Here is a 27,609-nt window from a genome sequence, read left to right as displayed (position 1 = left end):
TCTTTGTATTGTAATTGAAAAAGACAATAAATACATTTGTCAAAAAAAAAGATCTGCCCTCACTCACACTTGCCTGCTGTGAATTCTGGGTAAATCAGAGCAAGACTGCTGAGAAAATGTGGAGTCATAAAAGGACAAAAATGAATTTAAACTAGCGGTGACATCCAAACTGAAGTGTGTGTGTGTGTATGTGTGTGTGTGTGACCTCCTGCTGCTCCTCTCAGTTCATATTTTTCCTTTTGCTAGATTTTATCAACTCACTAGCAAACCGTTGTTGCCAATCTGACACTAACATGCTGATGCTATTCTGTTAGATACTAACATATTGACATTAATCTCATAGACGCTAACATGCTAATAATAATCTGACAGATGCTAACATGCTAACAGTTTTCTGATAGATGCTAACAGTTTTCTGATAGATGCTAAAATGATAACAGCAACATATAGTTCCTGTTTGTGAAACAATCAGATGAGAGGAACAGATTTTTAACTGGATTTATGGACCACAGAACAAAAACATCAGATTATAAACTTTATTGATCTCATCAAACACTGACAGAAATAAAACATCAGTGGATTGTTGCAAACATTAAAACAAGCTGGACCTGAGGGAGCTGTGACATCACAGTGACATCAACAGGGAGGAGGAGTCAGAACAAACTCAGCAGGACTGACACACAGGAATACAAATATATATACTCATATATAAACTTTATAATAGAAATCTATAGACACAGTAGAGACTCTTAAGAACACTAGAGAGAATAAAATTATAAATATAAACTATTTTTCAAAATTACTTTAAAGCTCATGTCAGCCACTCTTCACAAACTGACCAATCACAGCAGAGGAGGCGGGACAAAGAGTTAAATCCTGAGAGTTGTTCAGGTGGAAATCAGTGGAGGCGGAGCAACAGTGTGATGTCATCAAGTGTTTCCTGTTTCAGTCCTGCATGATGTTTATTAACGAGCCCTTGCAATAATTACAAACAGCTGAAACTGATCAGAAGGTTTCTTGTTATTATAAAATATGTTAATTGTGATTTAATATAATCTCATAATTTCACCTTTAAAAGATGCTTTACCAACAAATGAGACCTTTAACTCTTAACAATCTTTTTAACTGTCACATTAAAATGTTTGAAGATATTACAGAAAATGTAGAAAACTGATCTCATCTTTAAACTTTTTACGTGTGTTTTTTTTTAAGGAGCCAATCAGCTGTCAGCAGCCATGTTGTCTCCGGACCACCTGTCATCACAGAAAGTGTGTCTTTTACCACTCGACATCCCAGAATCCTTTGCACACTGGGGCTGGTTTTGGTTCAGTAACCTGAAGATCCATAGGAGCCTGAAATGGAGCTCAGGTGCATCATGTGGTCACATGACCCACACCTGAGGATCTGAGTGATGATTGGATGAAAGATGGGAGTTCACAGGTCATCAATCAGGTCTCTGGATTGGTTCGGTCATGATTTGTCTGTATTGGTATCCTTTGTGTGTGATTGGCTTGTGTCCTCTTTGTGTAAATGGCTCCTGTCCTGAGCGTGTGATTGGATCCTGTCCTTGGCGTGTTTGAACATCAGGATGGAGTTGTAGATTTTGAGGGCGGGACCAAGTTTGATTGACATGATCCTGACGATGTCCCGTTGGGTGAGGAGGAGGAAGGCCCGGCCATCGATTTGCTAGACAGAAAGAGGCAGAAACCAATCAGGTCACGGCATGTTGAATGCGTTGTCACAAAATCTATAGCAGCTGATTGGCCGTCTCACCTCGTCCCTGAATTGCTTGGCCTGATCCTCACAGCCGGGAAGAGACTCGACGAAATCTGACACCTGCAGAGAGACAGACAGGTCAGAGAGAGAGAGAGAGAGAGAGAGATGATGAGAGAGATGATCTAATACTGCTCGCTCCGACAAAGGAGGCGCTACAAAAGCAACTAGATCACCTGCAAAAGTTCTGTCAGACCTGGGCTCTGACTGTTAACCTGGAAAAGACAAAAGTCGTGGTCTTCCAGAAACGAAGTAAGAGTCAGAAAAATCCCCACAGGTTCCACCTGGACTCTACGGACTTAGAAAACACAGACAGCTACACATATTTAGGGCTAAATATCACTTCGACAGGAAATTTCAATCTGGCCATTAAAGATCTCAGAGAAAAAGGCAGAAGAGCTTTCTGGACTATAAAGAAGTCTTCAAACATAGACATACCTGTTAAAATTTGGATAAAAATATTTCTATCAATAATTGACCCAGTTGTATTGTATGGTAGTGAAGTGTGGGGCCCTCTCAGACTCTAAGACTTCCACAATTGGGATAAACACCCAGTGGAAACCCTGCACACTGAGATCTGCAAAAGCATCCTCAAAGTTCACAGGAACACCTCCAATAATGGATGCAGAGCTGAACTGGGCCAATTTCCCCTTTTAATTCGGATCCAAAAAAGAGCAATAAAGTTCTACCAACACCTCAGAACCAGCGAGCCCAGCTCCTACCACTACAAAGCCCTACAATAGATAGACATACTTTATTAATCCCAAGCTGGGAAATTTTGGAAATGCCAAGTGGAGAGCAAAGAAGGGAGTCCCCTCAGCCAGCTGGTCCACAGGCTGAGCTCCAACAGCACCGGGCACCAACACCGCCCTCACACCATGCAGCCCAACCAAATTATAGCAAAAGAAAAAGACAATTACATCAACTATTGGACATCAACAACCAAAACCCAAAGCAAACTCCAATGTTATTTGTCCCTAAACAGACAATACTCCATGGCAGATCATCTGAGCTCTGTAACTGACCTGAGACTGAGGAAAACACTGACTCTGTACAGACTCAGCGACCACAGCCGGGCCTCAGAGAGCAGCAGACACAGACAGACCCGGCTGCCCAGAGAGGACCGGCTGTGTCGGTTCTGTCCACACAGACAGGTGGAGACAGAGCAGCACTTCCTGCTGCACTGTGACACAAACACAGACCTCAGAACCCACATATACACTAAAATCACATGTACAACCCCAGACTTCCCCAAACTATCAGACCAAGAAAAACTCCAGCATTTACTGGGAGAACAAACTGGCACTGCTGTAGATGCAGCGAGATACGTGAACGCTGCCACAGGAGAAGAGACGAGCTGCACAACACCTGACATGATCTGCTCCACATGAACCAGCTGATCCTGACTGGGCTCTTACCTGCACACTGATAAACTGTTTATTATTGTTGTTATTATTGCTTTTGAGAGAGCTATTGAGAGAGGTCAGAGACCTACTGACCTGCTGGACGCTCCAGTGCTGGACAGCGTCGGCGTGGACTTGGGCCACACCAGGCAGCAGTTTGCGGTGTTGCTCCCAGCAGAGCGACAGGTCGCGACCGGGCTGTGCTGACATGGCCGACAGAAAGACAGACTGATGGAGGGCGGCCTGCAAACTGGACTCTGCTCGAAACACAGACAGGTCAGAGAAAGACAGACGGGTCAGAAACAGCAAATGTGGAGGTGATGGGTTGAGAACTCTCTCAACCAGCCGTGTGGTCCTGGTCGAGACAGGTTCAGCTTCAGATCAGAACCAGGACCACCAGGACTCTCCTTATTCCAGAGTCAGGTCAGAACCAGACCTGCTGGAGGAGTAAACTCCTGGAGTCTTCTCTGGTTCTGATCCGGATCCGTTGACACAGAGGACTTTGTAACTTGTGGGATTAAAAAGGTGATTTCTCTTCACTCCTGTTGATCAGCCTGACTGCAGCAGTGATCCGGAGAAGACCTCCACTGTCGGGTGGTTCTGTTCTGTTCTGCTGACTGCTGACTGGAGCTGGAGGGGAAATGGACTTTACTTCATGAACATAACATCACAGAGAGGAGACAGAGAACCAGAACCAGAACCAGAGTCTCTGCTGGGTGCTGACTTCACTCAGAGCTTCACCTCAACTCTCTAATGTTCTAAAGTGTTCTTCTGGTTCTGTTGGGTCTGGTTCTCAGACTTCCTTCCTCTCTGACTCTCCTGAAGTTACAGACAGACGAGCAGATGAAACTCAGCGTCACCTCGAGGACTCTGGAGGATTTCTCTGCTGGAACTTTGATGGACACATTTGAGATGATGTGAGAACAGAACTCAACAAGACACAGAACAAAGGTCCAGTTGGTTTAATGCAGAACTTTGACACATTTCATCTTTAATGAACTCATAAACTGAGGAGCTGGGCTGGTTCTGTACATAATCAATAAGATGTATTATTGGTTGACTGTACTGAATAAATCAACGCTTTATTCTGACTATTTATAGAATACTCAAAGATCTATCATTTAGGAAAACTATCTGAAGAGTAATCAACTAATCAATTAATACTGATCATCAGTATTGTGTGGTCCTGGACTAGACAGGGACCACCAGGACCCTCCAGACCCAGATTCAATTAGAGCTTATTAAAATGTGACGAGACCGCAGAGACCTGTCTGTGGACTGAGAGTGAGACGATCTGATCAATCAGCTCATGAGTGATCAGAAAGAGTCTGCTCCTCTTCAGACGAGGACAACCAGCACAGCTGTTACCATGGAAACAGCCACTTCATCCGCCTGCTGTATCCATGGAAACACAATGAGCTGGCAAGTGTAAGAGAGTCATTACATCATGAAACACCTGCAGTGTTTCCTGAACGCATCATGTGATGCTGCTGATGTCACTGATGATGTCACCTCAACAGTTTACATGATTGGATCAAACATGTCCTTGTTTAAACTTTCAGTCCACAAGGAGGCGCTGATGCAATTGAAGCTGTTTAACTGACAACAACACCAGAGGACGAACTAGCTTCAGCTAACAGCTCCTCAAAAGCTTACCATGAACTAATGTTAACTTATAGAACATCCTTTTACTGTCCTGTTTCTGTTAGCCCGGTTTCACACGAGAACCTCTTAGCCCAGTTTGCATGCTTCTCAGGGAATAACCCCACAAACTCGGGGCTAACTCTGCTCCACAGCAGGGCCAGCCCAAGGCTTAAGTTGGAAGTAGCCCACACAACACCAACGCTTTCTTAGCATGAGGCTAAGGAGTGTCTAACAATGCTAATAGTCTAAGTGCAGTGTGATTTCATGTGAACGACACCTGATCCATCACTCAGTATGTTTCCATGCACACCTCAGCAGAGCTTCAGTCACAGCTCGATCAGCCTGTCTAACTGGACTGCTGCTCTTGTCCCAGTATTCGGGCACCACGGCAGACTCATTGACAGAAGTGTGTCTGACACCACGGTAGGTGGCGTTATGAACCATTTCAACTAGGTGCTACTGGACCTTCATCCGGTTGACCTATTACATCACATAGAGAGCAAGTTAAGAAGCAGCAAACAGACTGCACAGCGAACGATGAAACCATGGAGGACTTTTCGGTGCTGAACATCGCATCATATTGTTTTAATACCTTAGTCGCCATCGTCTTCCTTGGTTTCTCCTGGCTTCCTGCCATGGGTCAATGCCCAGTGTGGGGACTGTTGGGGCCAGTTCAGGTCTAACTAAGACGTATGCCTCAAAGAGTAAATCCACTTCCAACCGTATTATTACAGTCTGAATTTGTCTGACATCACGTGACCGTACAGACTGGAGATCACAGCCGTGGTGTAGAGGGAATGTCTTTGGGCTGCTGTCGGTTTGTGCAGGGGTAGAAGTGGTCGTTGGGTTCTACACAGACTTGTGTGGTCCGTGCGGGTCCAGGCACGCCGGAAACTCACTGAATCTCCAGATGTCTGCTGGCCCACGTGAAATGCATTCTGGGAAACATGTCTTAAGGGTTCTTCCCAGATGGTGGAACAACGGCGCTGCACCGCTATACTGCTAGCTCAGCACCACTATAGTCATTTTCACTGTTAGCTGCTTAATAGCGGGTGTTTGTGGGCTGCCGCGGTCTTCTCGCAGAAAAAGCATCCATCCATCGGCTGACGGTGAGGAGCATCCCCCCCCCCGACAGTGCGCCACTACACTAATCATTTCTGGGGGGAACCCTGTGTCTTTAATTACTTCCTGATGAAGCCAGAACAGTGAAACCTCTACACGTACTGTACCTGGACTGAGGGCTCCGAGGTGCAGCTCCTCCTCTTCCTCTTTCACACGGAGGAATTTGGTTGGCTGGGACAGTCTGTGGGCGGAGCCAAATTAAGAGAGAGAAGGAGGGAGAGAGAGCGAGAAGTCTTTATTAAAGACATACCCTCCTGTTGTTTTCATCTGCATGCACCTGTCCTTATCCTTTCACCTGTCTCCATCCTCAGAGTGCGTAAAACTTATTCTGAAATCATTTCTACTTCCTGCAGTTATGTAACAGACTGCAAGACTTGTCTGTGACATCACATAAGTGAAGTCTCTGTCTGTCTTTATCTACACTGTGAGAAGACATCTACATGTTTGTGTGTGATGATGAAGATGAAGATGATGAATGATCTGACAGTAACCTGTCGTCCTTGACAAAAGGATATTAAATCCGTCGTCACTTCAGTGAAACATGTCAAAGAAAAAGTCTCAAAGCTATGTCGAGGTGTCGTCATGGTAACATGATGTGTCACAAAGTTTTGACCTCAGGTGACCTCAGGTGAGCTGTGAGGAGTGAGAGAGACACCTTGGGTTTCATCTACATCACTGTGTGTGTGTGTGTGTGTGTGTGTGTGTGTGTGTGTTATATAATGCAGCTTTATGTAACCTCCACAGATAATCTACTCACAACACACACACACACCCACACACACTTCACATGATCCTGCCGTCTATTCTGAGCAGCAGAGAGACAGACAGGTCACTGATAACAACATCATGTTTCACCCTCCAACAGCCAATCAGAGCACTGCTTCTTCACCTACAGTCAGCTGTCTGTCTGTCAGTCAGTCTCACCTGTCTGTCAGTGTTCTCTTGCCCAGAGGAAGCAGCAGAGCGTCGTCTCTGGGTTCAGTCTTCACCTGAACACTGTTCACCAGACAGACAGGTAGAGAGACAGTGACACAGTTTAAACAGTGGTTGACAGTGAGACAGAGCGCCCTCTACTGCTGGTATTAAAACAAGGTTTATCTACAGATATTATCAAGGGCAGCTGGCATATATAGGCTAACTAAGCTAAGCCCTCCCTACCTTTTAAAGTAAAAATGAAAAAATATTATTAAAAACCTTCTAACATATTGTTTTAAATTTTGGTAGAACCTAAAGCAACAACAGCACCAAAAAGTGACAGAAAAAACCCAGGATATGATATATCTTGGGTTTTTTCCTCTGAATGGGCTAATTGTATTCAGCCCAAGCACAGTAGTGTAAGCTTCAATTGACTTTTGATTGACAGGTGTCGTGACACGCCCCCATTTCGGCTAAATTAATTCTTCCCAAACTCAGTAGCATATGTGTCCGTTGACGTTTGATTGACAGGTGCCCTGACACGCCCCCTTCATATGCTTCCCATTTGGGCTAAATTAATTCAGCCGATCAATCACAGCGCAGTAGCAACAGTACAGCGACCTTCAACCAATCACAGCATGGAGAGCAGGAAGTGAGCAGTATGGCGGGCGCTAGCATGAATATGAACAAAGTGGATTATTTACTTTCTAATCAGTTTTCTTTAATGTCTTTGGAGGAATAATTGGAGGTGAAGAGATTGGGGGCACATCATCCAAACGATGCACAAATAACACAAAAGGATAAACAGCAAAACTGTAACTTTTGTGTTACCTGGTTTCAGCGAACGGACTGGCTAACGGCAAGTGTAGCTGGAAATTCACTTTTCTGTTTCCCATGTTTGCTGTTTGGAGGAGACACGGTTTGGACCCAACAAGGGATTGTGGATTTGAAATATTTGTCCGACAAAATAAGGAAACATGAATGCAGCATGAGCCACATTGGGAATGCTGTAAAGTTGTCATTGCTGGGTAAAGTAAATATCGCCTGTCAGCTTAATATGGGTCACCACGTCGCCGTACACAGACACAATGAGCTGGTAAAAAAAAAAAATAGACATTCACTGTCACGGATTGTGGACTGTATTAAATTTTGTGGGGGACACGAGCTTGCCCTGCGGGGGTCAGATGAATCTCCCACTTCAATCCAGCGGGGCGTGTTTCTGGACCTCTTCGACCAGTTCTCTTTTTTAGACAGCCGATCACCTGTCAAACACACAGGTTGCACACACATCCAAGACCAGCCAAATGAGTTGCTTGACTGTATGTTACAGATTTATGGACAAAAACCGGCGGTAAAAATATGGCAAGCATCTTTTGTGGCTGTGCAAGCTGATGAGACAACAGATGTGGCTTGTGTAATCCAGTGCGTGACTCTGGTACATCACTGAGGCCTCCATGATGGTGGAAAGATTCCTCACTTTCTCCCCGTTAGTGAACAGAACTGTGGCGGGACTCGAAACACTGCTGCTGGAGAAGCTGCAGCCATATAAGTTGGAGAGCAAAGTGATCGCACAGACATATGTGTAATGAGCGGTGCATCATCCGGCCTGCAGGCCAGGTTAAAGGAACCATTCCCTCACACACACTTTGGGCACTGCTATGGCCACCAGTTAAACATCATCATGATACAGGCCTGCTCATCTCACACACCCGTCAGAGTATTTTTTGCCAATGTTTTCTCCAAGTCCCCCAAGAGAACTGCAGTCCTGGATGAAGAGGATCCCAGCGTCAGGACAGACAAGGTGGAACTTTAAAAGCCGCACCGTCCACACCGTGTTTGACCATCAGGACACTTTAAAAGTGTGTTTTGGAAAAATACGGGATGATCAGTCTTGGGACAGCGTGTCAACCCTAACCCTAACCCTATCTATTACCCAATGATCTGCAGGGAGAAACTGAAAGGTGAGCTGATGGTGATTTACAGCAATGTGGAGTTTGCGGGCCTAATGTCCACAATGTCACTGTTGAGGATGCTGACTGAAAACAATCTTCAGAGCACTTCCCCCATGACATCAAGGATCAAGTCCTTTCTTAGAAGTACGCACTGGCTATGCTGTCCATTGAGCATATCATCGTCTCAGAAAGGCCATCGATGTGAGCTGCTTTTTAAATAAGTGAGAGAGAGAGAGAGAGAGAGAGAGAGAGAGAGAGAGAGAGAGAGAGAGAGAGAGAGAGAGAGAGAGAGACAGAGAGAGAGAGAGAGACAGAGACAGAGACAGAGAGAGAGAGACAGAGAGAGAGACAGAGAGAGAGAGAGAGACAGAGAGACAGAGAGAGACAGAGAGAGAGAGAGACAGAGAGAGAGAGAGACAGAGAGAGAGAGAGAGACAGAGAGACAGAGAGAGAGAGAGACAGAGAGACAGAGAGACAGAGAGAGAGAGAGAGAGAGAGAGAGAGAGACAGAGAGACAGAGAGAGAGAGACAGAGAGAGAGAGAGAGACAGAGAGAGAGAGACAGAGAGAGAGAGAGACAGAGAGAGAGAGAGACAGAGAGAGAGAGAGAGAGAGAGAGACAGAGAGAGAGAGAGACAGAGAGAGAGAGAGACAGAGAGAGAGAGAGAGACAGAGAGACAGAGAGAGAGAGAGACAGAGAGACAGAGAGAGAGAGAGAGACAGAGAGAGAGAGAGAGAGAGAGAGAGAGAGAGAGAGAGAGAGAGAGAGAGAGAGAGAGAGAGACATAGAGAGACAGAGAGACAGAGAGAGAGAGAGACAGACAGAGAGAGACAGAGAGAGAGATTTTCAGCATCAGGCCATTCTTTTGGTCTCCCCAGTATTGCCATAGAGCACTTCCTAAGTAATAAGCAAGAAATTTCCCCCTGGGATTATCAAAGTGATTCGGATTCACTTTTTGATTCTTTAACAAAGTATTTGTTGCTGCAACTTGATGTGATGCTACTGTTGCTGCTGTTGCTGCTGTGTGAAGTATTGATAAATGTAATGCATTTGTTAACCCACCCACAATCATCACCAGCCGTAACTGGATATTATCAAACATGACTTGTACAGCCGGGACTGATATGACTTTACATGAACAATTAACTCAGTTTGTTTTTTACAGTGGGGTCACCTGTTTGATTGGTTGCCGTGGTGATATACAGTGACAGGTACGAGGGTGACGACTCGCTCTCCTCCCAGCCTGTCAGGAAGCACCACCTCTTTACGCATATTAATGTCTGAGTACGGACAGCCGAAGGAACTGTGCGAGACACACACAACATAATCATGACTCTATAACATGCAATGACTCAGTAAAATCTGACTTGACTCAACAAACTAGACACATGACTCAGGAAACAGAAAACATGACTCAGGAAACAGAAAACATGACTCAGGAAACAGAAAAACGGAGTAAAATGAGGTTACCTGTGGTGACCGGTGTATTTGGCTCCTTTAATGTGTCCGACTCCTCTGCAGCCTGGAGTCGGACACACACCCTGAGAAGGGGAGGACAAGGGGGAGAAACCTGTTTCAGACACAGAGGGAGCATTGTTAGGATGACTATCGGGTCAATCTGCTTTGTACCTTACATCCCAAGATGGCTGCCCCTGGCCGGCTGCAGCTCCACTGGCTCATGACAGTTTTGAATATTTAAATCAAAATCTGCCGCCTAGGATCCCAAAAACTGGCAAACATCAAAACAAATCAATATATGATTGCCATCTCTTGCTGTGATTACAATCATCCAGTGAGTTCAGCTTCATAGACACGACTACATTCCACTCTGTGTTTAGCCTCAGAGTGCTATGTTGACAAGATCCAGTTGGTATGGACGCTGCAGTGTTGTGCCTGAACATGTTCAGTGATCGAACGTCATGAACTTGTTCATATTTTGGGCGAATGTGAACTGAACAAACTGTATTTCTGCCTGACGAACTTTATTATGAACATGTTTGTGAACGGCACTCTCTTCCAGTTTAACTTCATTCAAGAGAGTGCCAGATTCCATCGAGCCTTCAAGGCAAATAACGGCTGAAACACACCGTATACAGGCCTTAATATGTGGCAGAAAAAACACCCAACCTGGCTGTTGTGTATGAAAAAGACGCTGGACGAAAGGTTTGTGTATGCAACTCGATTTCCTTTTGATCAAAACGAAACATAACTATTTCAGACAGAAACAGCTGCATACTAAACGTGCAGTGAGGCATTACCAAACAAACACAGATTAATTTGTCCTGAATGGACATAACACTGACAACACCAGCCACCACAGAGTCGCACCGCCGCATCATCAACATGCCAAGCATGGAGACAGAAACAGATGAAGGCAGCAGCACCACTTCAGATGGCACTGGGGATGGGGGGGATATGAACCCCCCTAGTTTCATAGTGACCCCGATCCGTCCCCCCCACTCAGGGGCGTCACATCAGTGGTGGATGTGGGTGTTTTACCACCCACACTTTTCCCGGTGAGAGAGATTAACACAAACACTTTTTCTGCAGTTTTTCCACAGTTTCATTCAAACGCCTCACTACAGTCGCTCAGTTTCTCTGGCCGCTCTGTGTCTGCGCTCGCTGCAGCTGCCTCCTCTCCCCCTCCCTCTCCTGTTGTCGCTTCAAACATGACACCGGCTTTGGGACTGACGGGCTGATGATTGGCTGTTCTGCTTTAAGTCCCGGCTCTCTTGTTGCGTTAGATTTATCATTCAGCTCATGCTGAGGAGGCGGGAACTAGCGCTCTGAGCCTTATTGTTAGTGAAACCACGGGAGAAGAAGTCATGGTCATTTACATCTCCCTTTTCCAGGGACTGTGAGTGAATGTTTATGCTTCCAAGGTTTTTAAATATGTGTTTGGGAAGATCTTCTGTGGATGTTTTATTGAAATGTCAAGTATTTTGGGTATTATATTTCACTTTTTGGACTAATGCTAATTGGGATATTGTTCAGCAGCTAGCTGAATTTGTTTATGTATGTGGCGTGTAATGTGTAGTAAGTAAGTAACTGTGATAAAGAAGGCAGGGACTTGACGAGGAGGAGGGATTTCCATTGTTAAACAGTGTATTTTTGGGTTTATTGCCAGTGCAATTGATTTGGGTATTTTGAGCATTGTTTGTTGATTAGCTGAATACTTTTGTGGATACTTACCTGTTGTGTTTGCTTCAGAGATGGAAATGAACTTTTTTGTCCACCTGCAGCTATGACTGGTAAATTCTAAAATCTACCAGCCACTCAACATTTTTACCAGCCACTTTCATATTTAAGCGTTGATGTGTACAGTACAATGCCTAGAAACATATTTTTCTTGTACAAGACATACACATAGTATTTCCCAATCAGTACTTGTTACCAGAGTTAATTATTCAGTAATTATGTGATACCAATGAATGATTACAGGGGTGAAACTATCCAAGGGTCATGTACTAGAACATGAAATAACAGGAGATGAAGTCTGAATAGACAAAGTGGTTCAAAATGATGGCTAGATGGTTAGAACTCTATATCAATATCTCCCTGCAAATACAGGAATTAACAGTAAGCCTACTTCAACTTATTTCATATGCTCAACTGCATTGGACCCACACAAAGAAATTGGAAATTGTTATAGAAAAATCTGCCAGAAGAGAAGTTACCACAGTTCAGCTATTAAACACCAAGTCCTTACGCCAAGAGTACAGAACAATTACCCATTAACCCCAATGTCCCAATTCCAAATGCTGCACTATAACTGCATATGAAAAACAATACAAAAGGAACTACCATGTTAAATCAAGGTTATTTAACATTTCATTTCCTTTCTTTAAATGTGTATTAGGAATCGAGGAAAACATCAACACTTATAGATAAAATATATCACTTGGAACAACTTTTTATATAAATTACACAAAAGGCAAAGAAAATATGATATGCTTTACCTATTTCAAGCGGTCATACTGACTGCACATCTTTTTGTGCGGTTTGCAGCTTTCATTGTCTCTCGTCTCCAACTGTGTTAGTGGTCTCCAGCTGTGCTTCTTTGTTAATTTACTTATAAGTTAATTACTATATAGTTTTACTATTTAACCTAGTTGGCACCGTGGGCAAACAAAAACAGCAAGCAGAGCTTTTCAACACAAAGGGGCTGAAAAATGCGACTCTGACTGTGTACCAGGGAAAGCTGAGGAAGAATGTCTGCTTCCTGAGCACCTGGACAAGATGGCAAACTACAAACTACACAAACTACAGAGTATGTTTTGGACGTTATTTAACCTTGTCAAAGATGAACAAAAATTGTAGAATAACAACATTTCCTACTCCAAGTTTTAGGGGTTCTGAGCCCCTTTTTAGGGGTGGGTGCAGCATGAGAGCCAGGAGGAAATTCCTGCAGAACTACTCAAACTACTTGAGCGCTAGTTAAAGCCCAAATTACACAAAAATAACTTACTGAGTTGAAATCATTTGCTGACAGCTTGGTCCCCCCAAGTTAAAAAATCCTATCTGCGCCCCTGCCTATAATTGCCACTTCCCTCTAAATCAAATCAAATCAAATCAATCTTTATTTATATGGCGCTTTTCATACAGAAAAAAAGTACCTCAAAGTGCCTCACAGAAATAAACAAACAACAGCAGAAAAATAGAAACAGCAAAATAGAAATAGGAGAAGATAGTTAAAAGAAGCCAAACCCTCCCACCCCTTCAGACATGGACAGAGACATACACAGTCATACACACACTCACACATATGCACGCGGACACACACACACACTAATACACACCCATACAGTAGCTGTCACTAAAGAGACACGGCTGGACAGCGAGACCTGGTGCATGGAGAAAGCTACCTTTCAGGAGCCAGCCACACCTCCTTTCAAATGTTCGTTACCTAGAGAACAAAATCGATCATCTGCAGCTGGAATTAACAAGTAAAAGAGAGATGAGGACCTTTTGCACAATAGTTCTGACAGAGACATGGCTAAACTCATCAATCCCAGGCAATGCTGTCAGCTTCAAGAGACATTTCGTGCTGAAGATGCGCACTCAGTGGTAAATCCAGAGGGGGAGGTCTGTGTGTTTACATCAACAACAACTGGTGTATAAATGCTATAGGGTAGACTATAGCAAAGTTTGTCTTGAGCCATTGCTCACCGGATATTGAGCTTTTGAATTTAAACTGCAGACCATTCTATCTGCCCAGGGAGCACCTTAGTTTCCATCACTGCTGTGTACGTGTCCCCCAGCACTGACACTAAAGAGGCCATGAAAGTTCTCTACCGGACTATCAGTGAGCTGCAGTCTACTCACACTGAGGGCTTTTTCATTGTTGCTGAGGATTTCAACCAGGCCAACCTGAAGTCAGTTCTCCCACATTTCCATCAGCGTGTGGATTGTGCAACTAGGGGAGTAAATATGTTAGACATAGCTTACACCACCATGAAAGATGCATTCGGAGCAGCCCCCAGCCCCCATCTTGGCTCTTCAGACCATCTATCTGTTGTGCTAATTCCAGCATATAAGCCCCTGCTGGTCAGAGGAAAACCTACAGTGAGGCAGGTGAGGGTGTGGTCTGAGGGGACTATGGAGGCACAACAGGACTGCTTTGAGTGCACTGACTGGGATATGTTCAAAGCAGCTGCCACTTACAACAATCACATCAACATAGATGAGTATGTCATGTCTGTGTCAGCCTACATCAACAAATGCATGGAGGATGTAAGCGCTAGCAAATCCATCACCGCCCGGGCAAACCAAAAACCCTGGATGACTGATGAAGTACTCAAAATGCTAAAGGCACGGAACTCAGCCTTCAAGTCTTTCGAGCGACGAGATGGAACTGAGAACAGCAGGAGCCAACTTGAACTGTGCCATCAGACTAGCAAAGTGTGCTCACAGTCAAATAATCCAAGACTTTTTCAATGATCCTGCTAACACCAGGAATATATGGCCAGACAACTATATGATTGCCCCTGTGTGTGATGATGACATGGACTTCCTAAATGAACTTAATAACTTCTTTGGGAGATCTGAGGCACTTAACAACACTCCTGCTGTGAGAACTGTTCCCTGCCAGGATGGAAAGGCACTCTGCCTTGACAAAGCTGAAGTGTGAAAGACTCTGAGGAGTGTCAACTCCCTGATGGCTCTGGGCCCTGACAACATACCAGGGCTGGTGCTCAGCGAACGTGCAAGTCAGCTGGCTTATGTCCTAACAGACATTTTTACGCCCCACTAGATCAAGTCAAAGTCCCATCATGTTTCAAAACTGCCAACATCATCCCAGTGCCAAAGAAACCTCAAAATCACATCACTCAATGACTACCGGCCCATCACATCACACTAACTCCTATTATGATGAAGTGCTTTGAAAGGCTGGTAAAGGAGCACATCACCTCCAGAGTCCCTGCCATGTTTGACCCCTTCCAGTTTGCCTACTGGCCAAACCGCTCCACTGAGGATGCCCTCTCCACCATTCTTCACTTGAGCCTTGCACACCTGGAGGAGAGGGACACTCATGTTCGGATGCTGTTCAGTGTTTAATACCATGGGACCCCTGGGCTTCAGCATCCCCCTGTGCAACTGGCAGCTAGACTTCCTCACCGAAGGACAACAGTCAGTGCGGGTTGGTCAGAATATCTCCAGTGTCATCATCCTCAGCACAGGCTCCCCTCAAGGCTGTGTCCTGAGCCTCCTGCTGTTCACTCTGATGACTCACGACTGCGTCCCAAGGGCTACCGCCAGCGACATTGTAAAGTTTGCAAATGACAGAACACTGGTGAGCCTCATCAGGGATGACTGTGACCTGGCTTACAGCGAGGAGGTGGAGCAGCTGGTGGGCTGGTATAGCAAAAACAACTTGATCCTGAACGTGGACAAAACCAAAGAAATCATTGTCGACTTCAGGAAGAAGCAGCCCAGCCACACTCCACTCCTCATCAACAACACGGCTGTGGTGGTGGTCAGCAGCACCAACAACCTGGGGCTGCACATCACAGACAACCTCACCTGGTCTGTGAAAACTGCAGCACTGGTCAAGAAGGCACAGCAGCTTTTGCCTGCGAAGGATGGGGAGAGCCCTCCTGCCCCGGCCCATCCTCACTACATTCTGCAGGAGCACCATAGAGAGCATCCTGACCAGCTGCATCTCCATGTGGTGTGGAAACTGCACAGCCTCTGACTGGAGGAATTTGAGGTGAGTGGTGAGGACAGTGGAGAAGAACATTGGGACTTCTCTCCTCTCCATTCAGGACACTGCTACCAAGTGCTGCATGCCCCGGGCGGGGAATATTATCAGAGGCTCCTCCCACCCTCACCATGGACTGTTTTCCATGCTGGCCTCTGGAAAAAGGTTCTGTGCAACATTTGGTGCAGGACCACAGGGTTCTGTAAAAGCTTTTCCCCCCCATGTCATCAGACTGCTGAACTCTAAGTGACAGCTGTTGTTTATTCTGGATACTTAGTTTCCTCAATATATTTGCACTACTTAACTCAACAATGTCACTGTCACTAATTTGCACTTTCAGTATGTTTCTGTTTTTGCTGTTTCTTAGATATACTTTTATATTTTAATCCTATGCTGAGCCCCAAAACGAAATTTCATATGTTCACTTGTTGCACACTGAATGACAATAAAGTCTGTCTAAGTCTAAGTCTACCTGTCTGTCCGACCTGTCTGTCTCTCTGACGTGTCTGTCTGACCTGGGGGTGGGTCCAGTGGGTGTCCCGTGCGTTGACACCAGCCAACAGGATGGAGGTCACAGAGGTCGCTGTCACACCAGATGTCAAACTGCTCCGACCAGCCATCATAATGGATCTGCAGATACATATGCCTGATTACATCATCACCAGTAGGTGACATTACACAGATACACACAGGTAGAAAGACAGGTAGTCAGTACCTTCAGCCGGTAATCGTCTGTATCTGTTATTGTGGCAACGCGGATCAACATGGGATTCCTCTTGTCAACTGCCTCCAGCTTCTGGTTCAACTGGAAACCATGTGGAGCTCTCTGATTGGACAGATGTGGAAACACACCTGTTAGTCTCACCTCCTTATTTCGTTCCCTACCTCCATGTTTCCTTCTCTACCTCATGTATCCTTTTCTAACTCCTTGCTTCATCCCCTACCTCCCTGTTCCCTTCTTGAGCTCCTTGTTCCCTTTCCTACCTCTGTTTCATTCTCTACCTCATGTTTTCTTTTCTACCTCCTTGCTTCCTTCCCTACCACCTTGTTCCCTTCTCTTGCTCATTGTTCCCTTCCCTACCTCTGTGTTTCCTTCTCTACCTCTTGTATCCGTCTTTACCTCCTTGTTTCCTTCTCTGCCTCTTTTTTCCTTCATTACCTCCTGGTTTCCTTCCCTATCTCTGTGTTTCCTTCTCTACCTCACGTATCCTTCTTTACCTCCTTGTTTCCTTCTCTGCCTCTTTTTCCCTTCATTACCTCCTTGTTTCCTTCACTACCTCTGTGTTTCCTTCTCTACCTCATGTATCCTTCTTTACCTCCTTGTTACCTTCCCTACCTCTGTGTTTCCTTCTCTACCTCATGTATCCTTCTTTACCTGTTTCCTTCATAACCTCCTTGTTTCCTTCTCTGCCTCTTTTTTCCTTCATTACCTCCTTGTTTCCTTCCCTACCTCCTTGTTTCCTTTTCTAACTCCTAGTTCCTTACCAGTGTGAAGGCTGATCTGGGAGCAGCAGTGGAACCAGTTTCCTGCAGGTAGTCCTTCCACATGAAGTTCTCTGGGTTGGGATGACCTGAAAGATAAAAGTACTAACTAACTAGGAGTACTCAGAGTATTGAGAGTACTCTGATTAGTACAGCGTACACTACAGAGTACTCTGATTTCTACAGAGAGCATGCGAGTACCCTGTGGAGCGGTCAGAGGTCGTCCCTGTTCTTCACACCAGCCCACAGGATGGATGGATGGACTGCTGCTGTCACACCTGATCGATCAATACAACAGTCACGCACTGATAATCAATAAGTATTGATCATGTGTAGAACCTTAAATGTAATACATACATCATGAAACGACTGCAGCTCCACTTGATGGCAAACATCACAACTACATCCTTTACTGCAAAAACAACGCTGTGGTACTAAAAATACTCTCAGTGTGTACTACAAACACAATTCCAATGCAGTTGGGACATTGTGTAATACGTAAATTAAGGACAGAATAAAATGTTTTGCAAATCCTTTTCAACTTAAATTCAATTGAATACACTACAAAGACAAGGTATTTAAGTTAATATTTTATTATTTTTTAATCAATGTTGTATTGAAGTATGGAGGTGAGATTCATTCTATAAACCTGACAGGTTTTCTGATCTCACCTGCACAATCTGCTTCTTCTGGATGTTGTAAATTTTTTTTGTTTGTTGTATAGTGCAAATAAATAAAATAATTGGCCTTCGCCCCCTCAGTCGGCACGGCATTAAAAAGCAACACCCAGAATCACAGCCGGCTTCTCTGGGCCCAAGCTCAGCTGAGATGGACTGACAAACAGTGGAAAAGTTTGCTGTTGTCTGACAAGTCCATATTTCAAATTATTTTTGTAAATCGTGGACGTTGTGTCCTCCGGGCCAAAGAGGAAAGGGACCATCCAGACTGTTATCAGTGCAATGTTCAAAAGCCAGCATCTATGATGGTACGGGGGTGTGTTAGTGCCCGAGGCATCATGGGTAACTTACACATCAGGCTATGGGTGGGCGATATGGGCAAAAAATAATATCTCGATATTTTTTCGGATTTTAACGATAACGATATTTTGTCGATATTTTGAAAAATGTGATTGGAATTCTCTGAGTAATACCTGGTTAAAGATTACAATAACTACAATGATTAAAATGTGTAAGAAAAAACACATTTATTGTCTTTAAACTTTATCAAACAAATAAAAAATAACTCAATTGAATTACAGCAGGAACATTGAATTGTTAAAAAAAAAAAAAGTCCTCCACGCATCCTTAAGAAATACTGAGAAATGGACAGCAAGTGCTCATAAAACTTAAGGTTCTGTCCAGGACTGTATTAAAAAAAAAAACACACATTTTCTAAAACGGTTCAAACAAAAAAGAACTTAATTGAACTACAGTGCAGACATATTGAATAATTGTAATAAAGTGCTGCATGCAATAGGAATAGAACTAAATAGACATTTGTAAACAAATGACAATATTGTGGAGAAAAAAATCCACAATTCTCAAATAGAAAAAAATAGTTAATACTATCACAGTTAAGGACAGACACCAGAAACTTTGCAGAACTTTGAACATTCTAGGCCAACAGTTCACTTCAAATTGTGTGCCAAAAACACCAGTCTGTCCACATTGTCTGGCTTGAGTGAATCCCGGTGACACGTCACAATGTTTCACCTGTGCTAAATGCCCTCTCTGAAGGGCTACTTGAGGCAGGGACGCACAGATACTTTTTTGCTAGCTTTGCCAGCCTAGGGAAGTTTATCTCTTGGGTTTTCCACCATTCAAGTGGCTTGACATCGCTGTCCACCTCCGGTATCAGAAGGTAACTCTTGATCTCCTTTTCTATGCCAGTAGCCTGTGACTCCCCTCTCACTGTTTTTTTGAAATAACTGCCGAAAGACTTCTTTGTTTTTTTGGCTGGCTCACAGGTGTCATCATCACCCTCTGCTCCACCCTCTGCAGTGGCACCTTGAGCTGTGGAAGTTGAAGGGCCTGGAGAATCGCTCTCTTCCTGTGTTGCCATAGCCATAAGTTCAGAGGAAATTGTTGACATCATCATCTGATCATCGGCATTGTAGCGGTTCTTAAACTGCGGGTCAAGCGTGGATGCTACACTTAAAAGGCCATCCACATTGTCATCTCTGTACTTTGTGTTAAGGTAATCCAGAATGGTTTCCTTGATTTTTTTTGAGAGATCTGTATCATCAGACTTCACTGCCAGGACCTCCAAGTTAAACAGTGACAGTACCAGTTTCAGGTAGGAGATGGTTACTACTTGCTCACCTGAGAGGGCATCTGCAAACTCCAGCAGGGGACTAAGTGCTTTGCTCACTGATCCTAGCACATCAGCATCTTGCCATGTTGGTAGGAGATGCCTGCGCATTACGAATGGCCTTTTCTTGCACAACAAACCTCTCTATCATGCGCTGTCTTGAGCCCCATCTTGTTGGTGATTCTGTGATGAGTTTATGCTCTGGGAGCTTCATCTGATTTTGAGCATCAGCTAGTCCTTTTTTCAAATTCCAGCTATTGGAAAAGGCTGCAACCACCTTCTTGCAGACACCAATGGCTCTGTCTATCCTTGCATCACGCATGCTCCTCTCTGGAAAAAATTTGAAAGGGTACATCATTGCCATGAACTGAGCAACAGTGCCATGTAGGCAATGTTGGCCTTATACTACCATACATTGCAATTTGAAATACCAGTTAATTTCATATACTGTCATGTTAGCCTATCCAATAACAAAGCTTATAATATCAAATTATATTTTCTTGAACTGCATGCTGCAGCTGTGCGTGTGTGAGCAAGAAGAGGGATAAAGAGAATGACAGTGCTTTTTAAAAGATGTCAATTGTGTGACGCCCACTTTATCATGGATATTACTGATATTCTCAGTCTAACGTGTGTTTACTCTCGCCCAAATTGGTAGCACTCTAGAGCCCTGACTGTGTAACTGCATTAAATAAGAAGATTGACATTTGAACTCACCGATTGCAATATGAAGCCGGTGCCCAAAGCACGGTAGCCTTTTCCAGTCATTGATTCTGAGTGCACTGACGACGTTTGCACCGCTGTCGGTGGTCATGCAGACCATGTCCTGTTCACTCAGCGACCATGATGCGAGGGCATCTTTCAGACCAAGGGCAATGATTTCTCCTGTGTGGGCATCTGGGAAATAGGACGTTTGCAAACAGTAGCTCTGAAGTTTCCACGATTCATCAATGAAATGCACGGTCAGAGAGAGGTATGGCTCCGATGTTCTGCTAGACCATAAATCGGTTGTTGTTGCGAAGTGTTTCACCTCTTGCACTTCACTCATCACAGCTTTACGAGATTTATCATAGAGGGTGGTGAGAGCGGTTCTGTTGAAATATTTTGTACTTGGCACTGTGTATCGCGCGTCTAGGACATTCAAAAGTTCAATGAAACTTTTTCCCTCCACCAACTGCATCGGCAACATCTCTTTGGCTATGAATTTGGTGATAGCATTGGTTATGTCTTGCCATCGTTGACTTTTCTGCTGAATGACTCAGCGAGGGTTTGTTGGGTGTGCTGAACAGCTGGCCTACTTGGTTTATCTTGAGCTGCAGAGTCTTGAAGTTTCTCGTATTTTTCATACTCTTTACTGTGGTTGGTGCGGAGGTGGTGAAAGAGATTCGTTGTGGAGCTTTGTTTAACGGCGATAGCTTTCCGACAAATTTTGCATATGACGGTGTTTTGACCAACGTCAGTCTTTTCGAAACCAAACCATTTCCATGCCAGAGAAGTAGACCCACGTCTTGGCACTAAATCCTCTGAAGTTGCATCAGGGACTGTACCTGCCTCCACCTGCATTTTCCACAACTACGCTGCTGACCTGTTGCAAGGCTTCTTGCGAGAGAGGTCATGTGACTTTCTTACAGGACTTGGGCGTGGCTGAGTCGTGCTGTGTTTTTTATGGAGCGCTGCTGCTCTGTAATGTGAAGTGTGGACGTGCGTTTCATTGGTTTTGGCGAACTAATTTAAATACTCGATAATGTAAATTTGCACATCGTTAAAACAACAATCACGATCCTATTGCAGACGATATATATCGCCCACCCCTACATCAGGCGCCATACATGCTGAAAGGTACATACAGGTTTTGGAACAACATATGCTGCCATCCAACCAAAGTCTTCTTCAGAGACGTCCCCGCATATTTCAGTAAGACGATGCCGAGACACATTCTACACGTGTCACAGCAGTGTGGCCTAGTAAAAGAGTGCTGGTACCAGACCGACCTGTCTGCAGTCCAGACCTGTCTCCCATTGGAAATGTGTGGCGCATGATGAAGCGCAAAATACGACAGTGGAGACCCCGGACTGTTGAGCACCTGAAGTCGTATATCAAGCAAGAATGGGAAAGAATTCATCTACGACACTTCAACAATTAGTGTCCTCAGTTCCCAAACAGTAAAAGGAACGGTGAAGTAGCACAGCGCTACATCCCAGCTGTTTTGGAACGTGTTGCAGAAATCAAATTCAAAATAAGTGAATATTTGCACACAAACAATAAAGTTTATCAGTTTGAACATTAAATATCTTGTCTTTGTAGTGTATTCAATATATAAGTGAATATGTATCATAATTCATATTTAAATGGATTAGCCTAAATGCTTTTTCATTTGATGGACTTGTATTAGTTCACTGGGCTGAGCTGCCACATCCAATATGGGGGCGACGTCGACGTACGGTCCAGCTGATATCTTCAGCTTATTACCAGGCAGAATGACTAAAAGTACCATGTGTTTCACGGGCCTGACTGTGAGACTGCAGTCCAACCTACAGTCACTACCAGCAGCTCTTCAGAGCGGTTTCATTACAATCACCGTAAATGTTAGAGCATTTGCGCACTGGAAAAAACGCAAACCATGGCTGGCTTGACCGTAGTACAGAACTGGACACGGTGGTGATTTCCCTGCTGTTTCTGACAACATGGACCACAGTCTCTGCTACCAACAGCCTTCACACTCTCCTCTTGTTTCTCCTCTTGCTCCAGCGTCTAATATGCACACCGCCACACTCTGACACATTAGATGCGTAGCGCGGTCGGTCAGACTCAGGGCTGAAGGAGAAGAGAGACCGCTGACGTCACTCTCCTGCGCCGCTTGGGATTGCGAATTCAGGTTGAATTTTGGAACATTTTTTTGCGGGGGGTGGGCTTGAAAAGAAAAAGCAATGTCCTCTTGATTCCTTTTCAGTTGTGTGACATAATGAACAGTCTTGAAGAAGAAAATGAAAATGCAATTTGGATAATTTATTACTCATTTTATTTATGAGTCAAATAATGCAGCTAAGACCTTGAAATGAAAAAGCATTTCTGCTAATGCATTTTAATTTTCAAATTTGACATGACGTGACTATTTGCTGGGGCACCTTTTGAAAATTAAATCTTAAACATCCTTTTCTTTTTCATTTTAATTAAGTTACAAAATGAGCAGTCTTGAGGAAAAGAAAATTGCAATTGGATGAGTTATTACTCATTTTATTTATGAGTCAAAAAATGCAGCTATATTCTGAAATGCATTTCTGTTAATCCATTTAAAGTTGAATTATGGTACAGATTCGCTTCCATAATTCAATTGAATTTAGTTGAAAAGTATTTGCAAATCACTGTATTCTGTATTATTTACGTTTTACACAAAGTCCCAACGTCAGTGGAATCGGGGTTTGTAACACTTTTAATACTACTGCTAATCTGTCTGCCTGACCTGTCTGTCTGTCACCTGTCTATCTCACCAGTAGTCGTATGTGTCATCCCAGTTGTCGAAGTGAACCAGGAAGTGGTCATCGATGACATCAGTGACTGAGGCGACGCAGACGAGCCCAGGGTTCTTCCTGTCGACCGCCTCCAACTTCATCCCCACGCTGAACCCACAGCTCTGACAGACAAGACAGGCAGACAGACAGACAGGTGTATACTGACTGTTGTGGGATAGGTGAACAGAAAGACAGGTGGACAGACAAACAGGTGTATACTGACTGCAGTGCGACAGGTAAAAAGGGTTGGAGGAGCAGCATGAGAGCCGGAGGACTGCAGGTACAGCGACCAATCAAAATCTGTCTCACTGAGACCTGTGGGGAGAGACAAACAAGTAGAGTGTCACCTGTGTGAGGTAGTTACCTGTGAGGGGGTGGGGCTATCTGTGCTTACCTTTGGGTGGGTGGAGCTTATGGTTGTTGTCTTTACACCAGCCTGCCGGTCGGATGTATGGTGAGTCTGCATTCACCCAGAAGTCATAGCATTCTGAGTATCCGTCAATATGGAGACGGAGCCGACAGCCAATCACCTGACAGAGAGAGAGACAGGAGACTCACCTGAACCGCCTCAGAGGGGTGTGTGTGCGTATGTGCGTGTGTGCGAGCATGTGTGTGTATTACCTCGGCAACAGTCAGCACACAGAACATGGAGGCATGCAGTGGGTCGACGCCCTCCATCTTCATCCCAACTTTAAAACCAACCCTCCTACTGGGAAAAGACTGGGACTGTGAGAGAGACAGACAGGTCAGAGAGACATGTGATTCAGTGTGATAACAGATACATGAGTATCTGCCACTGTCAGTCTCATTATGTTATAATGAACTATAGACCAGTCAATCAAAACACATCTACCAACCAACCAATCACAGTAAACCACAGAGAGAACCCTGTGACATGTTGCTTGTTAATAAAGGTTTACCTGTTTAATCCAATCAGGTGACAGCTGACTCCTTTAATGACTGTTAACAGCCAATGAGTTGTGTGTGTGTGTGAGTGTGTGTGTGTGTGTTACCTGTGTAAACAGTGACAGAGGAGCAGCTTCAGCTTTCTGTTCATTCAGGTACTGCTGCCACGACCAGGACCGCCTCTTTACACTCACTGAACACACATGCGCACACACACACACACACGCGCGCGCGCACACACGTACACACACACACACACACACACAGGGTCATCATGTGAACTGTGGTAGCTATCTGCTAACATGCTAATATGTTGTTTATCGGATCTGTTGCCATACTGATGTGCACCTCAGAAAATCCTGCTCTCTGATTGTCTGTCAGCTGTCTGACTGTTACTTCATGGCACCTGCAACCTCAAGGACCCCTGGAATCATTCAGGGTTGCTCTGGGGTCTCATTTAGGAAACTCTGCGGAGAATCCACACTAGGAATTGTACGTACACCAAATATTCAGATGAATAAAACCTGCTGTTCACCAGTAACGTACAGTTTCCTTGAATAAATGTCAAGTCAATGCAGAAATGTGCTCACGTGGCTCCGCCCCCCCTCACACATACAAAGTGTCTCATGAATATTAATGCTGGAGATGAGCCACTGATCGACAGCTCATCATAGTGAAGATCGATGAAGGAAACACACATTTGTGCTCAGAGAACCAGCTGTTGGTTGGTGAAGTTACAAAGCACATATTGTCAACTCTCACAGTTGACAGGCCGAGCAGCACTGCACATGAGCGGCACCACAGAATTTATATATGTACAGCAATCAGAGTGACTGGTCCAGAATGATGGTGACGATCAGTGTTAACCACCATAACAAATCTCTAGTAAGTGGAAGTTTGACATGTAAACACAATTTACATTTATCTATTGACGTTTAGGTAGTAACGTGTGTGTGTGTGTGTGTGTGGGGGGGGGGGGTGATGTTTACACACAACTCCATGAAGATTGAGACAGTTGTTCCATATCTGTTTACAGTTTTATTTTTCTGTTGTGATCTTGGGTTTCTAAACTGCTGATGATAATATGCTTCTGAAACGTGAGTGTGATACGATATCTTACCCAGAATGATGCCTCTCACATTTCATTTCTACACTCTGCTTCAACTCACCACCTCACCGTTTGTGCCACCAGTTCACCTCCAACATGTTGGTCACACAGGTCACAGATTGTGTACAGGTGCACATTCTTATGTCAGTATTTTTTTAGAGATCGTAACTTTTGCATTGGAAGTGTCGTTTGCCTCTTTCAGGCCCCGTCTTGTTTGTACACTCTGTTCTCAAAAATAAGATCTCAGATCTCATGATCTCTGATTCAGCTGACAGAGAGCCAATCATAGAGCAGGATTTCACCCAGGTGGACCAGCAGGTGTGTGTGTGCGTGTGTTACCTTGACTGCTGCTGACTTTGTTCTTCATCATCTGTTCTTCTTCTTTGGTTGTTTTCTAATCAGACAGAAAGTGAAGGAGTGAATGTACAGCAGCCTGTTCTGACATTTATCCTGTGATTGTTACTGTCGCTGTCAATCTTTGTCTTATAAATAAAGTTTATATGTAAAACAGTCAGTCATGGATCAATAACAAACAATCTGAGTCAAATCATATTTACCCCAGAAACACCGTCGTCAATATGAGCTCATGATGTCATCAACAAATGTCCATCAATACATTGATATAACTTGTGTTTCATCAATGTTCCAGCTTAAAATAATACATGTACATGCGCGCGCGCGCGCACACACACACACACACACACACACACACACACACTTGTCTGTCTGGTGTAATCAGACTTTACTCAACATGTTTGTTTCTTCATCCGATCAAATCACCAATAAAGACATTGATCACTGTCAAACTGTAACAAACACTCATCATCCTCATCATGACAGGAAATGGCTCCATTAAAACACAAACACACACACACACAAACAGGAAATCCACACACGTCCCTTCAAAATAAATGTCTGAAGACATCAGCAGACACCCGTTGATCACAACATGATAAACTGTCGTCACCCAGTAATGACATGTTGTGATGATGATCAGTGTTTTTAAAATACAGGATCAAAACATTAATTGATCAGCTGATTATCTAAAAAATAATGTTTCCTTTTAGAACCTGTTTGAATTATCAGAATTCATGAATGACTCAGACAGGTGCATGCTGGGAGGCAAACTCACAGTCTCACTTGAGTGCAGAAATATTATCATCTAAATACGTGTAAAGGTATTTAGCGCCCTGAGGTGGCGCTGTAGCGCTTCAACCAATCAATAGGTGTCATGCTGACAAAAATGAAGAATTAATTATACCAAGATTGAATCTAAAAAGTAACAAAAGATGTACGATGAATGTAATGGAATATAACTACAATACGAGTAATCAAGTAAAGTATCTCCATTACTTCTCACTACAGCCTGCGGAAGCGTCCAAACTCTTATTGTGAAGGTCTGGCCGGAAGTGTAAGAGCTGACAGGTTGAATCAGGAAACAACAACCAGCAGAAACCCGGCGGTGATCCGCGGCTCTCTCCGCCGGCCTCCGAGCTCCTGTGAGCGCCTGCAGCGGCAGTTCAGAGCCGCCAAGAGGACCCGGAGGGTCGGACAGAGAGAGCCGCGACCAGCCGGGACCGGTACCGACCGTCCGAACAGAACCTACCGTGTCTGATGATCCGCCTCACCTCACTCTGCTGATAGCTCCACAACACGGAAGTAACGAAGGAGCCAGTTAACTGCGCATGCTCCGAAAGAGAAAAAGAGAGAGAGACAGAGAGAGAGCGACAGGGAGAGAGAGAGAGAGAGAGAGAGAGACAGAGAGAGAGAGAGAGAGAGAGAGAGAGAGAGAGAGAGAGAGAGAGAGAGACAGAGAGAGAGAGAGAGAGAGAGAGACAGAGAGAGAGAGAGAGACAGAGAGAGAGAGAGAGAGAGAGAGAGAGAGAAATGTCAGAACAATAATAAATTGTGTGATTGAGGTAAAGTTCATATATAACATCATCATGTGTTCAGATCATGTGATGACTGGTGCTGAAAGAAACACAACAATCAGCTTATTAAATAAATTATTCTGTGATCTGAGGTTGGTTTTGTGAAAACGTTTCTGATAAATGATAAATAAATCAACTTCTGATCAATTTCAGACGTAAATTTCTGGTTAGACCCGCCCACTTCCGAAGACAAGCCCCGCCCCCTTTGAGTTTAAGCTCAACACATTTCTGGTTTTATGGTTTGTATGGAAAAGAAAAAATCACATCGAACCCCCGTGTCCCAACGCAGTTGTGCTAATGTGTAGAGATATGGAGGTTCTACGGTTGAGAAAATGTAGTGCCAAAATAAAGGC

The 27,609-nt window shown here is 44.3% G+C and overlaps 1 protein-coding gene across 6 annotated transcripts; it reads right to left on the bottom strand.

Moving 5' to 3' along the window:
- Nucleotides 1-522: 522 nt before the first annotated feature.
- Nucleotides 523-27,071, bottom strand: LOC119008438 (lethal(3)malignant brain tumor-like protein 4). Of its 6 annotated transcripts, XR_005071423.1 has the most exons (19): nt 26,932-27,071; nt 25,665-25,719; nt 24,325-24,410; nt 23,933-24,037; nt 23,706-23,841; nt 23,535-23,626; nt 23,291-23,433; nt 17,694-17,770; nt 17,496-17,581; nt 16,726-16,836; nt 16,526-16,640; nt 10,280-10,379; nt 9,984-10,112; nt 6,867-6,938; nt 6,050-6,123; nt 3,273-3,433; nt 1,950-2,071; nt 1,774-1,836; nt 1,609-1,686 (listed from the first exon to the last, which is right to left on the bottom strand). XR_005071423.1 is itself a non-coding variant. In XM_037078741.1 (18 exons), exons 2-18 carry the CDS (start codon nt 25,693-25,695, stop codon nt 1,471-1,473), a joined length of 1,797 nt encoding a protein of 598 aa, XP_036934636.1. In that variant the 5' UTR covers nt 25,696-25,719; nt 26,932-27,025; the 3' UTR covers nt 523-1,470. The 6 variants fall into 6 exon arrangements, 5 of the variants coding, with proteins under 5 accessions (XP_036934636.1, XP_036934637.1, XP_036934638.1 ...); XM_037078741.1 differs by lacking the exon at nt 1,950-2,071 and having other exon boundaries at nt 523-1,686; nt 26,932-27,025; XM_037078742.1 differs by lacking the exons at nt 1,950-2,071; nt 26,932-27,071 and adding an exon at nt 26,679-26,925 and having other exon boundaries at nt 523-1,686.
- Nucleotides 27,072-27,609: the final 538 nt, after the last annotated feature.

The sequence above is a fragment of the Acanthopagrus latus genome, chromosome 19 (assembly GCF_904848185.1).
Source record: "Acanthopagrus latus isolate v.2019 chromosome 19, fAcaLat1.1, whole genome shotgun sequence".
In the NCBI taxonomy this organism is placed as follows: Eukaryota; Metazoa; Chordata; class Actinopteri; order Spariformes; family Sparidae; genus Acanthopagrus; species Acanthopagrus latus.
The sequence above is the reverse complement of the archived record's forward strand: the minus strand, read 5'-3'. Positions and strand labels throughout refer to the sequence as shown.

Bases quoted from the DNA above. Each gene is read 5' to 3' on its own strand.
- LOC119008438 (XM_037078741.1), bottom strand. From the start codon at position 25,695: ATGATGAAGAACAAAGTCAGCAGCAGTCAAG. The intron at 17,582-17,693 runs GTACTCGCATGC...TTTATCTTTCAG, and splicing joins ACCTCTGACCGCTCCACAGG to GTCATCCCAACCCAGAGAAC. The intron at 6,124-6,866 runs GTGAGACTGACT...CTCCGCCCACAG, and splicing joins AAGAGAACACTGACAGACAG to ACTGTCCCAGCCAACCAAAT.